The 16,794-nt window shown below is 42.9% G+C and overlaps 1 protein-coding gene across 2 annotated transcripts in view; it reads right to left on the bottom strand.

The window, feature by feature from the left end:
* The window catches only part of CHPT1 (choline phosphotransferase 1), a 28,741-nt gene extending 14,230 nt beyond the window's left edge, over positions 1 to 14,511 (bottom strand). The window contains exons 1-3 of one of the 2 annotated variants that reach the window (XR_010663433.1): positions 14,087 to 14,511; positions 1,006 to 1,153; positions 576 to 717 (exon numbers count right to left, since the gene is read on the bottom strand). Coding sequence is in view for 1 of the 2 variants with exons in the window: in XM_065937785.1 (XP_065793857.1) it covers positions 576 to 717; positions 1,006 to 1,153; positions 14,087 to 14,359 (563 nt within the window). In the remaining variant the exon portion in view is untranslated. The remainder of the gene's footprint in view (positions 1 to 575; positions 718 to 1,005; positions 1,154 to 14,086) is intronic. The other variant, XM_065937785.1, reaches the window with a different exon arrangement.
* Positions 14,512 to 16,794: the final 2,283 nt, after the last annotated feature.

The raw sequence follows: 16,794 nt of genomic DNA, 5'->3' as shown, positions 1-16,794 counted from the left end.
GAGGGAGCCGATGAGAAAGAGAGGGAGAGAACAGAGTTCCAGTCTTGTGCAGTGTTTCCTGGTAAGAATAAAGCATCGGGGAAAATATTACAAGATGCTTTTACATTATCTCACCAACCGTACACCACAGCTGAGATTCTCACAACTACTGTTGTTCAGGACTGCTTGTCAAGGGGTTCCCCTTTATGGACACACAAAAATTTGACTATAAAGGACCTTTAGATTCCATACCTCATTATTTTATCTTTTAGCCAAATGCTTCTTTTTTAGGTACTTTATATCCTTTTTCTACTTTATTCATATCCCTTATTTTTCTTTTTCTCCTGTCAATGTAAACTTGGGCTAGTAAGTTGGAGAGGAAGAAAAATAAAATTATCATCAAGTATGTAACTATAACAAAAACACCTGAAAGACTAATACCCTAAGATATAACATTTATGGATGCTTCAATAAATTAAAAGGTAATTTAAATTCCTGATTGACAGTTTGTTCCCTTTATTATGACTAAATGAAGTATGACAGTGAAAATGAATTTGATTACATCTTAAAATATACAACTTAAAATACATACTTACTTTCCAAACCTCAACATGCCTGAAACATAAGTCTGCCAGTGAGCACAATAAAACATGAACATCCCAATAAAAGAGCAGAAAAACAACCAGTCAGGATGAGTTCCTAAGCGAACAGCAATTGAAGCTCCAACTGCCATAAAAACTGAAAGAAATGAGGTTTAGAAACCATTAAGTATTTAAAATAAGTTAAATAATTGCCACTGAATGTTTAGAAATATAGAATTTTAAGGTGCATAATCTTGGCATTAAAATTAGGCAAGAATAAATTACTGAACATACTTTTTTAGTGTATTTAAAAAAAATACACTATGCAAAATTGCTTCCAAATGTGAACCAAAACAAACCAAACAGTTCAGTTCATTTCATTTTTTAAGCCATCATTAAAAAACAAACAAAAAACAACTATAGGAAAAAATCTCCACTAACTTACTTGTGGAAAGAGAGTCGCAACCATGGTCAAAAAGTTCCCCTAAAGGAGAACAAGAATTTGTTCTTCTGGCTTGTTTCCCATCAATAGCATCCAGTGACTGGTAGATGAAGAGTCCTAATGCACATAAAAGGTATGTCCAGTATGGTGCCTAACATGAAATGTTAACAATGAAGATTGGTGAGTGACAATAAGCCAGCTTCTGTTTGAAAACAGCTCAACCCAAGCCAACCAACACATTTTCTTATGTTCTCGCTTTATAGCACCTCAGCATGATATAAAAAACATTCATAACTCTCTTTCTACAGATATGAATTAAAGTAAGAAATGAATTGCTCTAGATTGGGTAGAAGGTCACAGAATATACTATGGGAAGCAGAAAGTTAAACGACTGAATGAGGATTGGGACCCTGATTTTGATTCTTAGTCCACAGCTCCTTTAATATAATACTATTCATATATGGCACTGGATTTGAAATTATTCGGTAAGTCTCCACTGTGAAAAAAGAACTTAAAGACAAACCACAGACCCCTGCTTCCATTTATGATGGAATATCAGGGACTGGATTTACTCTCCCACCGTGGATAACTAGAAACACGATCAAATAAACAAAACCACCATGTTCAGACAGCGCAGCCAGTGCAGCGCTGTGATCCCTGACGCAAGGGAAATGAGCGTCAGGCGCCCTCTGAGGACTCCAGCTGAGTGCCTGCAGGCAGTGTCCAGCCCGCAGCGCAGGAGTGGGGACCTGGGACAGAGCCCAGTGACCCTGCTGTGCTGAGGAGCAACCGAGCAGAGCTCAGCAAAGTCAAGGCAGACAGAATCTATGGCCAGAGCGCTGTAAGCAGAGGGGCACACGTGGAGATCTACAGAGGGGATCTTTGAGTCTTTGGCTGAGAAGTGACCTGTGCCCAATGAGAAAAAACTACCAGTGAAGGCCAGGGAAAGAACCACATTCCCACCAGGTACAGCAGAAAGACCTTGTAATACTTGTGGCACTGGGGAGAGTTCTCAGAAGTGCAATGCTTTAGCAGTGGGCATAAATTAGCCTTAGACTCAAGGTTTCTCTGACAGCCTTAACAGACGTAAAATCCAGCCTCAAAAGGATCTGACTGATTCCAGGTAACATATCTATAGCCAACACAAAGTACATCTTAAAGGAATACCCCATCAAACCTAGTACCCCTGAATGTAAAATTCACAATGTTTGGCATCCAATTAAAAAATTACTAGTCACTCAAAGCAGCAGAAAAATATGCTGACAACTAGGAGTAAAATCAATCAAAACAATTAGGCCCAGGAATGACAGAGAGAGTGAAATTTGCAGAAAAGGACATTAAAAGTTCTGATAAATATGCCTCATATATTCAAGAAGGTAGAAGAAAAGCATGATAGACTCCAGTAAAATTTCTAGAATGAAAAGTATAATATTTCAAATGCAAAATATACTATATGAGATTAACAACATATTAGATACTGCAGAAGAAAATATCAGTGAATTTACAGACTCTTAGAGGGAAATATCCAATATTGGCATAAAAAGAAAAAAGGCTAGAAATAATTGAACTGGGCCTCAGTAACGTGTGGGATATATGTAATTACAGTCTCAGAAGGAGAGAAGAGAAAGGGTTGGACATGGAAAATACAAGAAAAATAATGACTGGAAATGTCCACATTTGATAAAATCTATAAACTCACATATCCATGAAGCTCAGCAAACCCCAAGCCGAATAAGTATTTTTTTAAAAAACCCACCGAGGCACATCACTGGAGACCAGTGATGAAGAGAAAATCATTTAAGAAGCCAGAAGAAAAAGACACATTACATACGGAAGCATAGATAAATATGACAGAGCAAAGAGTCAGTAATAATTGGTGTTCCAATTATTGGGTAGGTAGGTCAATAGAAATGATGCAATTTCAACGAAAGAGAGAAAAAGGATTTTAAAACAACCATTCTTTTCTTTCAGCACTTTATAAATGTATTCTACTTCCTCAGGGACCCATGTGAGGCCAACCCAGAATTCTGCCTCAGAAATGAAGTATAGCAAAAGTATTGAGACCTAGGGTTTCAAAGTTAGATCTGTGTTTGAGTTCTTGGCTCTGTTATTTAATAGTCAAGTGACCCTGGGCAAGTCATTTAAACCCTCTAAACTTTGGTTACCTCATTTTTAAGATGCAAATAAAACTTGTAATTGTACACAATGAAAAAATTCTTAAGATAATTCTTTACACATACCAGGAATGTAATAAGTGCTCAATGAAGTTTAGCTATTGTCATTAAACATTCTAAAATTTTATTTGACATATCAATGTAGGTATGGCTTATGTGGTAATTCTGCAAATAACCAATCAACTTGCTACCTCATTCCTCAATCTTTCAAAGTAAACAAAAGTTTACTTTGAACTTTAACAAACATTTCATCATCTGTTAATATTAGACACCCAGTATTAATAGGTACACTGTTGTTGTTTAGTCACTAAGCCCTGTCCGACTCTTTTGCCACCTCATCTAATGCAGCCCGCCAGGCTCCTCTGTCCGTGGGATTCTCCAGGCAAGAATACTGGCGTGGGTTGCCATGCCCTCCTCCAGGGGATCTTTCCAACCCAGGAATCGAATCCAGGTCTCTTGCATCTTCTGCATTGGCAGGTGGATTCTTTACCACAGTGCCACCTGGGAAGCTCCTGTCCACTGAATCCTTTTCCCCTAAATGACAGAAAGTAAATCATCTACATGAGGATGTTCCAATTCTCCCTTCTTATACAGAACCTTCTTACATGGAAAATTTGGAGCTTCTCAAGAAGCAACTCCTAAAGGTCCACATTAAAAAGCTCTTGATTCTAACTTCTAATCTGGGAGCCCGGCAGCAAACAAGTCTAAAGGTCAAGGTGTTAACAGAATCCATGCCAAAATAAATCTGGCTACTCCAGGACACCACACTTGGGAGTGGACTCTGCCCCTTATTTGGAGAAAGGAAATGAAAACTGGCTCACTGGCCTAACATGACTTCACTAGGATATCAATGGAGTTAAGATTTAGAGTTTAAATAGGGAAAGAGGGGCAGGGGAATTTCAACGAGAAAGACAGAGAGGAGGGCTAGGCAGGAATGAAGGTAGAGGCCTGAAAGTGAAAGGTTTATTCATGAGTCCATGACCAGCTCACGTTTCTGAAACAGATGATCCACAGGTCATTACAAGACAGACTGGAAGGGTAGTAATGTTATCTTCAACAGTACAACAAAGGACTTTCAAAAATGCATTGTTTTGTTTGAAACAGCAATCCACAGAGACAAGGCAGCTATTATGTTCTTTTCATCACAGATAAAAGTGAAACTTAGGGAGGGGTGATAAAGTTCCATCAAGAAGAGAGTTAGACTGGATCCAGGAAGCAAACCCTAGTTTTATGACCTGGCCCATGAGACGAGGTCTATCAGATTTACTGCTCTGCAGGCTACACAGAGTAGGTGCAGCGTCCCACCTGGATTCTTAGCTATTCTTTCAAACCTGCTGAGAAGTACTTTCCTGCCCCCACAAATACAATTTCAAGTTCAGTGAACCAGAGCGGTGGGAAACTGGCTGTAAGCTGAGAAAGACTTCCTTCCTTTTAAACCCAGGAAGGCCCACTAGTCCACCAGCTGCCAGTCTTCCTGAGGCCACAGGGGCTAGACCTGTCTCTTCTCTTCCCTACTGTCATCACCTCCATTTCCACCTGGGGGCTATGAAATAGTCTGCAGATTTTCAACATCTTTTCTCATCTGTTATCTCTGCAAAACAGGCCCCCAGGGAGATCCTCTTGCCAGGAACAGAGGGCCTCTTCCTTCCAGGAGTCTGCTTTAACTGTGGGTCACTCCAGAAAGTTCTCCAGGTGGACACAGGATTTCCAGAGCCATCCCAACTCAATTCCAGTTAAAAAAAAAAAAAAAACTTATTAACTAGAACAAATAATTTCACAATTTGTATGGAAATACAAAAAACCTTGAATAGCCAAAGTAATCTTGAGAAAGAAGAATGGAACTGGAGGAATCAACCTGCCTGACTTCAGACTATACTACAAAGCCACAGTCATCAAGACAGTATGGTACTGGCACAAAGACAGAAATATAGATCAATGGAACAGAATAGAAAGCCCAGAGATAAATCCATGAACCTATGGACACCTTATCTTCAACAAAGGAGGCAAGGATATACAATGGAAAAAAGACAACATCTTTAAAAAGTGGTGCTGGGAAAACTGGTCAACCACTTGTAAAAGAATGAAACTAGAACACTTTCTAACACCATACACAAAAATAAACTCAAAATGGATTAAAAATCTAAATGTAAGACCAGAAACTATAAAACTCCTAGAGGAGAACATAGGCAAAACACTCTCCGACATAAATCACAGCAGGATCCTCTAAGACCCACCCCCAGAATATTGGAAATAAAAGCAAAAATAAACAAATGGGACCTAATTAAACTTAAAAGCTTTTGCACAACAAAGGAAACTATAAGCAAGGTGAAAAGACAGCCTTCAGAATGGGAGAAAATAATAGCAAACCATACAACAGACAAAGGATTAATCTCAAAAATATACAACCAACTCCTGAAGCTCAATTCCAGAAAAATAAATGACCCAATCAAAAAATGGGCCAAAGAACTAAACAGACATTTCTCCAAAGAAGACATACAGATGGCTAACAAACACATGAAAAGATGCTCAAAATCACTCATTATCAGACAAATGCAAATCAAAACCACAATGAGGTACCATTACACGCCAGTCAGGATGGCTGCTATCCAGAAGTCTACAAGCAATAAATGCTGGAGAGGGTGTGGAGAAAAGGGAACCCTCTTACACTGTTGGTGGGAATGCAAACTAGTACAGTCACTATGGGGAACAGTGTGGAGATTTCTTAAAAAACTGGAAATAGAACTGCCATATGACCCAGCAATACCACTTCTGGGCATACACACCAAGGAAACCAGATCTGAAAGAGACACGTGCACCCCAATGTTCACCGCAGCACTGTTTATAATAGCCAGGACATGGAAGCAACCTAGATGCCCATCAGCAGACGAATGGATAAGGAAGCTATGGTACATATACACAATGGAAGATTACTCAGCCATTAAAAAGAATTCATTTGAATCAGTTCTAATGAGATGGATGAAACTGGAGCCCATTATACAGAGTGAAGTAAACCAGAAAGATAAAGACCAATACAGTATACTAACACATATATATGGAATTTAGAAAGATGGTAATGATAACCCTATATGCAAAACAGAAAAAGAGACACAGAAGTACAGAACAGACTTTGGGACTCTGTGGGAGAAGGCGAGGGTGGGATGTTTCAAGAGAACAGCATGTATATTATCTATAGTGAAACAGATTGCCAGTCCAGGTGGGATGCATGAGAGAAGTGCTCCGGCCTGGTGCACTGGGAAGACCCAGAGGAATCGGGTGGAGAGGAAGGTGGGAGGGGGGATCGGGATGCGGAATACATGTAACTCCATGACTGATTCATGTCAATGTATGACAAAAGCCACTGCAATGTTGTGAGGTAATTAGCCTCCAACTAATAAAAATAAATGAGAAAAAAAAAAAAAAACTTACTTTCAAAAATTTCAAATGTAAACCCAGGAAAATCAGGGCATGGATTACGAATTATAGTCATAAGCAATATGTTAATATCAGAATACTTCTATAGAAGAAGGCTATTACAAAAAGTGGAACTTCTCCAGATCATATGAGCTCCTTAACATTTAAAGTTTTAAATTACATTATCTCTATAATATCTACTGTATCTGGGAATTCCCTGATGGTTCAGTTAAGACTCCATGCTTCCACTGCAGGGAACACAGGTTTGGTCTCTGGTCAGGAAACTAAGATCCCACAAGCCATGTGGTGCGGCCAAAAGAAAAAAAAATATCTACTGTATCTTTTAAGATCAGAAGTTTATATCATAGAAATCTTTCCAAGTCAAGTATAAAGATCTACACCATTTGCTTACATGACTGCATGGTATTCAATGATGTGGGTAAATCACAATTTAAATAATATCTTCATCATTAGATGAATCTTACATGATTGTATGGAAGATTATAAGTTTATTCTAGAAAATAAAATAACTACTAAGAAATAATCATAAGTTAATGTCATTAAAAAAACTAATAAATTTAAATTGCTTGTCAGTTACATCACTAAAAAAGAACTATATAAAACTTAAGTATTTGGGAAATTTTACTTTTCCTAGCTACTTAAATTAAAGGGTTAGAGAAACCAGAGATTTGAACTAGAACATGTGGCAACTGTTTTTGTTCAAAATAACTCTGGATCTGGGAACACTCATATATAGATCAATTATTTATTCCAGGTATCATACTCCTTTTTATTTGTGTATTTGAGCACACACATCAGGAAAAGGAAAAAGAGACTTAGCAAGTGATCAGTGAACCATTTCTGCCCACTGGACAAAGTTAACTTACAGCTCAAACCCTAGAATACTGGATTTGGGGGGAATACATTCTTAGGTTTTTCTATAAATGAAAAGGCTAAACCAGGTTGTCTCCAAGGCCCCATCTTTGATATGAGAATAGAATCCTCTCCAGAGAAGGAGGTGTGTTCTTTGGTTTTAAAACCTGCTACATACACCATGGGAGCTAAATAACTAGATGATTAAAATCAGCTGATGATTAAGTAACAGGTTACCTCGTAACTATTCAGTAAAATGGTTTCCAAATTTAAGAGTACATGTCTTGGGGCTTTCTGCAGACTGGATAGGACTATATACTCTGTACTCCACGTGCAAATGACTCTTGAATGAGCTACTGTACCTCTCATGCTTCAGTTTCTCTTTATGAAAAATGTGAATAATCACTGTTCTCAGCTCATTGTGAGAATTAAATGAATTATTACATGTCAAGTGCTTAGAAAAGTGCCTGGCATTTGGGAAGAGCTCAGTAAATTTTAGTTATTATTATTTCTGACACTATATAAGATACTTTTTGAATGATTCTTAGGTAAACTTTTCATTTTAATACTTATGTCTTTAATCTATTTTTAAAATAACAATTTAAAAACTAGCTAGCATAGCTATCAAACCTATAATTGTACAGATATTAAGGCTTTGAATCTAAGTTTTTAGGGAGTAGATTTAAAGTTTATGTAAAGAAAAACAGTATAAGTAATACACAAAAGCAAAAATGTTCCCAAATTAAAATTTAGGAAATACTGAAACTATACATGCCTGCTTATATGAATGTGCACACTTAAAAAAAAGTCCTCTTTGCCTTAAATGGCCTTGGGTGTAAGTTGACACAGATGCAAAAGATATTACATAACCAGTAACCACTGGGTCAGCTGGTAATGGAGAGACTTCAATTATCCAAACATCAGTTGACTTCTCTCTCCATAAAAAAATAAAAGCTGCGTTTAGACAAAGATCAGGCATGTGTGAAAAACTGTAATGCTGGTACAGCGTTAGAAGGTGGCCTTTGTACCCAGTTGGGTGAGTCTAGTGATTTGTTTTAATATAATTCAATTTATTTACTTTTAATTGAAAGATAATTACTTTACAGCATTGTGTTGGTTTCTGCCAAACATCAACATGAATCAGCCACAGGTATACCCGAGTCTAGTGATTTTTGAGAGAAAACTCATGGAAGTTTAACAGACTGCTAACCTGACGGCTCTGACCTGCATTATGTGCCCGTGACGCAGCGGAGCCTGGCCAGAGGCACTTCGTTGTTCACAGAGGGAGGGTCCCTGCTGGAGCCAGGCCGGGAGGCTCCAGAGGCCTGGCGACAGGAAGCCGAGTCCCTCTCCATCCCTCCCAGCTCACTGGTCCACCCCACCCTGTGGCCTCAACTCCGGGCAGGGCCCCGTTTGGGAGGAGCTCACCCACCTTCATCAGATGAGGCGGGTTACCAGCGGGGTGGAAAGCAGGCAGGACGCGAACACCCAACAGCGTTCAACCAGCTTCAGGGCCAGCGGCACTTTCTCAGGACATTAGAAGTCTGTACTTGAAAGACAGCCTTCCTTTGTAAGTTCAGCGTAAACAGGAGTATTCTTTTTAAAGCCCTCTTTGAGCGCTTAGTAGAATTCTCATTGACAATGCCAGCCTCTCTCTGGGCAGAGGGAAGCAGGCGGGAGGGCAGCGAAGAGAAGTCCTGGACAGACCTACCGTCACCGCCACCTGCCTCGGGTACCTTCACAGAACCCAGGCGGCCGGAGCTTCTGCCCAGGTCACACCCACTAGGAGCAGGATTTAAAGCTCCTGCCGTGCCCACAAGGCCATGTTAGCCACACTTGAACCAGACTTCTAAAGGGGAAACAGCTTGTTCCTTGGGAGTCAAGTACAGAAAAGCCACAGGCATCAGAGCTACTCCTACATCACAGGCAGAAGCTCCTTCTAGAAGCACTGGGATGAAGGTGAGGCTGGCAAGGCACCGTGGTTGCAGAATTGAAGGAGGCATTTTCCACTCTCGGGTGGTCTGTGCCTGCCTGCCTCACTCTACTCCCTGCCCTGCTTCTAGAACTTTCACTTCCTGTGAGGTATTTTGTTTTAGTACGAGAGGCCACTCTCTCACAAGAGTCCTGCCTTCATAAATGACGCTTCATAAGCTATTGAACTGGAAGGAAATATTCTAGACTTCAAAGAAACCCAACCTGTAACAGAATTTGATTAGGTTATGGCCTTATCTTATTATTCCTCCAACAAATAATTCTTTATAGTCCACTCGAATCTGAATTATTTAGACAGGGAACAAACCATTTCTTAAGGTCGTAAATATCTCCTCAGATACACTTGCTTTCGACTCATATCATAAAGGAAAGAAATTATTCAAGGCCCTTTGACACAGCCCTATGCTGGGCACCAATCTGCTAGAAACACACTCTTAATAGTAGTCACATGGATTTATATACAGGTAGCAAGAGGGCAGAGCAAAAACATTTACTCAAGAAAGCTGAAGAGGGAATGGAGCCACAGTTTATGCCAGTCAAAAACAAGCAGAGGAGTGTTTTGTGGTAAAGAATGCTACTAAGCTGGAGCCCGAAGAACCAGACTCAAATCACCAAATTTTCTCATCGAGAGGGGATGCAACTCAGTTCTTGTTTCCTGTTTGCCCTGACTCTTGCATACTCATGTCAAAACTCCCTGGACCAAATTGATAAGTATTTAATCTGAAACTAAATATGCTAAGTTTTAAGCTAAAACTGAATATGGATGGAAAAACATAATCTCCCAAGATTATAAACTGCTATTTCCTGCATGCAGTCAATAGTTTAGCAAATATTTACCAAGTGTCTACTTTACACAAGGCACTGTGCTGTGGAGAATGTTCAAATAAATGGGCACTAGATGTCTTAAAATATGGTAGACTGTCTTACTCAATAAGGACATACATAACCAAACATCACATCACACACATAACCAAAATAAAATGGAGAAGATCCACAGGAGAGCTACAAAGACCGGCAGCAGAAGTATAGTTTTCCAGCTTGGAATCCTGCACTCAGTTTAAAGAGGTTAATTTATTTCCCTTTAGTTTCCTCATCTATAAAAGGAGGATAATAGTAGTACCTTTTCATAAAGTTGTGGAGAGGATTAAATGCAATAATAGACAAAAGCAGTTTAAATGAATGCCTGGTACACAAGTGTGTGCGTGTGAAAGTTAAGTTCCTTCGATCATGTCTGATTCTGTGCAGCACCAAGGGCTGCAGCCTACATGGTTCTCTGTCCATGGGATCTCCCAGGCAAGAACAATGGAGTGGGCTGCCAGGCCCTCCTTCAGGGGGATCTTCCCGACAGGGATCGAACCCATGTCTCTTACATCTCCTGCACTGGCAGGCAGGTTCTTTACCACTAGCGCCATCTGGGAAGCCCCAAGTACATAAGCAATACCCAGTAAATGTTAGTTAAAAAGTGAAGTCACTCAGTCATGTCCGACCTTTTGCGACCCCATGGACTGTAGCCTGCCAGGCTCCTCCGTTCATGGGATTTTCCAGGCAAGAGTCCTGGAGTGGGGTGCCATTTCCTTCTCCAGAGTGTTAGTTATCATTGCTACTATTATGGAAGTTCATAGGATTAAGTGGTTGATTTGACTTCAGAGAAGGAATGGACACTGAGAGATGAAGTGGGGCAGGAGAAAGAAAGAGGAAGGAGAAAAGAGAGGGACGAGAAGGAAGGAAATCTTTAAAAAAAAAACCTGTTTTTGGCTGTACTGCATGGCATGTGGGATCTTAATTTCTCAACCAGGAATGAACCCCCCTCCCCAACCCCAGCCTGCATTAGAAGCATGGAGTCTTAACCACCGGACTGCCAGGAGAAGTCCCAAGAAATACCCTTGATATAGGAAGTAGTTCAATTTGGCTGGAGTGGAAAGTTCCTTAATGAAATGGTGGCGTGACATGCAGTTCAGAGCACATTGTACAAACAATGTAAATCACTTAACTTTTTTCTACTAATTTCTCATCATCCCCAGTCATGTCCTAGAATATCAATACAGTTAAAAAGTAGATCAAATATTATTATTAACATAGATACGTAGTGAGTATTAATCATAACTGGGTAGATTAACCCAAGCATGAGAGTCCAAAAATCATATGGGCTTTCCCTGACCCTTTCTGGAAGGAACCTGCCAAGTCTGAAAAAGTACTAACTCTTAACTCTAAGAATCAGAAAACAAGTTTCAAGCCAGGTTAAAGGCACTCCAGGCCTCAACTTCCTCTTAATAAAATGTATGCCACTATTAGTTCAGGATGGATGGATAGAAGAAATACTAAAATGGTGGGAAGGCCTTTCTAGGAAGGGAAAAAACTTGCCAGCCTCCTTGGGTTGATAGGAGACACAAATGCAACAGTGAATGTGATAGCATGTTACACACCTGATAAGCATTACATGAAACACAAGGTATTTTTCCTGCAGATCACACAGAAAGGAAAGAACTACAGATGAGACAGTGGTGGTATGTGGCGAAAAGAATCAGGCTTTGTAGTCAGGACTTCTTAGATCTGAATCTTGTCAGATCCTGTCTCTGTGGCCAATGAACTACAACGCTGCTTTTGTGGTCTTGCTAGGATACTGTCAGAAGGCAGCGTGACTCCTGTAAGGGTGTTTCCCCTCACTGCTACAGCCACTTAGAAGCACGTGCAGGATCCAATTACATTTCAGAAATACTTCTCAGTTTCATTTTGTTTTTTCAAACCTTACTTCCCGTTTTTGGGTCATTCTGATTTCCTTTAAGTCCCTCAGATCCTCCCTGTCTGCCACCTTTCCCCCCCCTTTTTTTTAATAAATGAGGCATAGCCTAAAAATTAATAATTTTACCTGTTCCATCAGGCCCCACCCCCTGTGATCCCTAAACAGATTCTCCTGGATTTCTCTGCCTGTCCTGCTCTTTGGAAGTGCTCAACAGATGGTTATTAAATTAATATTGAAAAGTTCATGATTTAACTGGCAAATATCAGAAACATTCAAATGTTGTTAGCCAAACCTAGGCCCAATAAAAGCTAAACTTTATTATAGGTTTGCAGGACATTTTTCATAACAGTAATATTTTTAACAGGTTGAACAAATTCTAATTTTCTACATTTATCTGCACGTAATATATCATTTAGTCCTCACTGCATTCTTGGGAAATTGGTTTGGCAAGTATATTATTTCTATTTTACATGAGGAAAGCAGGCCCACGTTGTTTGTCATTCCATAGTGTGGCAAAGCCACATTATAACCAGGCCTTCCCTTCTGACCCAATGCACCTACCATTCTGGCACACTGCCTCTGGGGAATTCTGCAAATGGGCTTCCACTTACATTTTTTAAACAATATGTAAATGAATTGACAATGGGAACGTCTGTCGAAAAATCAAATATTAATATAACTAACATATCCATCAATTTATGTTTAAAATGTAGGCTTCATCAAATACTTTAAAAAAAAATGGATCCATTGTGGAGAGCACTGTATTCCTATCCAACCTCAAGTCAAATTAGTTCTCCACAAGACCTATACTCCCTGGAGAAGGAAATGGCCAGCACTCTAGTACTCTTGCCTGGAGAATCCCATGGACAGAGGAGCCTGGCAGGCTGCAGTCTATGGGGTTGCAAGAGTCGGAGACGACTTAGCGACTAAACCAACCAACGAACCAGGACCTATACTCAAATATGATTATAAACGGAGTCTCTATGTGGAGGGCAAAGAAAAGAAAGCAATGTCACAGAACGTGCAAAGCAGTCTTTATTCCAGGTACTCTAAAAAGCTATAGATGGGAGTGGCCCCCTCTGCCTCCTGCTCCCCCCATCACACTCAGTCCAAGGGACGCTTCTGATTACCACGTGTCAAAAGCCCACGTTATTTACTCTTATTTCAGATACAGGTTAAATATGGTTAAGAAAATCCGTTGGCTTTTACGATCCCTGGGTCTTGATGATAAGCATTAACACCTTGCTAATACTTTTGCTTTCCACGAATAAGTCGAAGAAAAAGGAAGTAGTTAATCTCTTAAAAGTAGCTTATCTTTGATCAGCGCTATCAGTAATTACAGGATGACTAGCACAAGCTTTGAGAAACAGACGGTTGAGTACAGAAGTGTCCAAAGGGCACTTCGGGCTTGGCCGACCCAAGCGCGAAGGCCAGGCGGGACGGAGCTGGGGGTGTTCAGTGACCAGTGTGCAAAGTCACCGACTGCTTGTCCACACCCACCCCCAACTTGGCGCAGAACGGGGCGGCGGCCAGACAGGCAGGCCCCTCGCTCGCAGTGGCCGAGACAGCCCGTCCGCCGCCCGTGGGGTGGACGGGAATGGGCAGTGACCTTGAGAGCCCCTCCGCCGCCCGGAAGAGGCTCGGGGTACACACGGGACTGGGTAGCGGCGCGACACCCTCCAGGCAGAGCGGAGAAGGCTCGCGGCGGCCGCGGCGCGGGGGCAGAGACGGTGTCCACCCCTCCGCGGTCCCGGGCGGCTCTGCGGTGCGCGCGGGTTGGGGGCGGGGGCCACGGGCGCCCCGGGAGCCTCCAGGGCCGCACCTGCGCCGGGGCTCGGCTCAAGGTGGGCAGCAGTCGGGGGCCCTCGGGCGGCGGGCGGGCGGCGGGCCCTACCTCCTCGGTGCCCGTGGGGCAGTAGGAGATGAGCACCAGCGTGGTGAGCATGTTGATGGCGAGGCCCAGGAGGGTGATGGAGTTGGGGGCCATCCACAGCGGGATCCACTGGAGCAGCCAGGTCCAGTAGAGCTGCAGCGGCGGCTCGAGCAGCGAGACGCCCGCCGCGCTGTAGCGGTGCTCCTCCAGCCGCCGCAGCTGCGCCGCGCTCAGCGGCTCGGTCAGCGCCTTCAGCCAGCGCGGCGCCGGCCTGGCCCCGGCGCCCGCCGCCATGGCCGCCTGCGGGCCCCGCGGCTGCGAGCGAGCGCAGCCCGCGCGGGGCTCCAGGGCGGGGACAGGTGGAGGGAGGGGCTCGCGGGCCCGGGCCTGCGCCGGCCGGGTGGGACTCGCCGGTCCGGCCCGCGGCCGCGGTCGAGGTCAGGCCGGGCCGCCCCTGGTCCCGGGGCCCCCGCCCCTTGCGCCGCCGGCCGCAGGGGGCGGGGCCTGGGGTGCGCGGGGAGGGGGCGGGGCCGCCCCGCGAGGGGTCCGGCCGGCGCGACCGGTCCGCGCAGGCCTCGGGTCACCGCGGGGGTTCCGCCGACCGTCACCTTCTCATTGGCGCACGAAGGGCCCAGACGCCCGCAAGATCCCGATGCACCTGCCTCTAAGGTCCGATTCTTCTCCCGGGACCGCTGGTGACGCCCCCGGAGGGAAGTCTCGTCCGCGGGACAGTTAGTAGCGGGTTCCTCTAACTCTTGGGCTGTGCAAAGCTCGGTTCTCCTCTTTGGCGAACGCCCTCGTCTTCAGCCACACTGAAGGACGCCGCTGCCTGCAGACCCGGCGTCGGCGGGATACTGTGTGAGAACATGATTTTTGCCCATCTTGGGTCACCGCTTTGAGGGGCCCATCCGTTGGCCCCTAGAGAGGTCCTGTTTGATAAACGTACGGGCATAGGTCTTCCTTCCAACCCCCAGGGCTGGGGCCTTGGCCGCGTATTAGCTCTAGAGAACCCTCACTTTCCGGTTCAGGGATCAAGGTTCAGGGTTCAGATTCCAAGGTATTGGAACTACCAATCAGGATTTAGAAACACCGTATAACAAGGGGACTGAATGGTTGGAACCCAAATGCCTGTTTTTCAGAGCAGCTCCTACCGATAACCTTGTTTTTTTCAACACACACCGTTCCCCCCAAAGACAAGGATCCAGGTGGTACCTTCCACTGCCCACCACACAATGGCGGTTCACCAGCCCCTTACCTCACAATGCACTCTTTAGACCAGAGGACGGCCTGTCATAAACATATTATTTTGCACAACCAGAGACAAGCCTGCCACTTTCCTTTTCTTCACCTCAGGGTTCTTATCGGTAGGCACTTCTCTAAGACACTGAACTAACTCAGAAGCTGCTTAGTGACAGTCGTGTTGGGCAGTGGTTATCAGCGGGTACAGTTTGTCCGGCAGATGCCACCACAACACCTTGGAGATGGGCTAGCAAACTACTACCCAGCCCACCAGCTGTTCCCATACAGCTTATAAACTACAGATGATTTTTAGACTTTAAACGATTAAAAAAAGAATTTTTTTCTGTGATGCAAAATAACATGAAATTCATATTTCAGTGCCACTAATAAAGCCATGTTTATGCCTTATATACAATTTTCTGCTTTCATGCTCCAAGGGCAAATTTCAGTGGTTGTGACAGAGACCATATAGCCTGAAAAGACTACAATATTGACTGTCTAGCATTTTACTGAAAAAAATTTGGCAATCCCTTCTTTAGAAGAATAGGAGGGTGTCTGTAGACAAAATCATGCATTGAATATCCATTTCCTAGTCTCTTATGTGAAAAATTATACAAATGCAGGAAAGGAATCAGAATGATAGAGATTCATTCTTAACTTTGTTGGGGTTTTTGTACAGTAAATTTGGAGATACCTATCTTTTAACTTGGCAGGGTCACAAATGAGTCAAGGAAAAATCCTTTTCCAGTTTAATAAGTTTAACTCTGTTACAGATAATTTTAACTATAGATCAAAAAACATCATAAAGAGAATGAAAGGGCAAGCTGGGAAAAGGTATTTCCTTCAAATAAAATCCATATTGAAGAGTACCCAGATCATATAAAGAATTTCCCGGTGGTCCAGTGGTTGGGACTCTGTGCCTTTAATGCAGACGGCTCAAGTTTGATCCCTGGTCATGGAACTAAGATCCCACATGCTGTGCAGTGCAGCCAAAAGTATTTTAAAAAATAAAAAAACACATTTACTATACCCCACAGTTCTTTCTTTAAAAAAAAAAAAAAAGGAATTATCTTACTAAATTTACTAAAATCAATGATGCATTCTCTTGCCAGGAAGACTTTGGTAAAGTCCAGCCTCCCTACCTTGGCATTCAAAAACCCAATCTTTCTTTCCAGTCTTATTTCCCAAGTGTCTCTTCCCTCACTCTTCTCCCTAATCTGATGTTCCAGCGTCATGGGTCCATGAGGTATTCCCAAGTACACCCAGCACTTCCTCATGCCCTACTTTGCTTCCTAGGCTTGGGGAGTACCCTCCACCTCTCATCACCCCCAAAACACTGCTAATTAGGCAAGGCTCAGCTTAAATTCTGCCTTCTCTGAAATGGCCTCTCAGATTCTTCCAGTTTGATCTCTCCTGCTTCTACAGAGTCCTTTATACCTTGTAATCCAGTCTGCCTTGAGGCACTTGTTTATGTTCTGATCTCCTTCTTG

The sequence above is a fragment of the Muntiacus reevesi genome, chromosome 1, assembly GCF_963930625.1.
Source record: "Muntiacus reevesi chromosome 1, mMunRee1.1, whole genome shotgun sequence".
Classification (NCBI taxonomy): Eukaryota; Metazoa; Chordata; class Mammalia; order Artiodactyla; family Cervidae; genus Muntiacus; species Muntiacus reevesi.
Note: the sequence above shows the minus strand (reverse complement) of the source record. Positions and strands in the feature narration are given on the sequence as shown.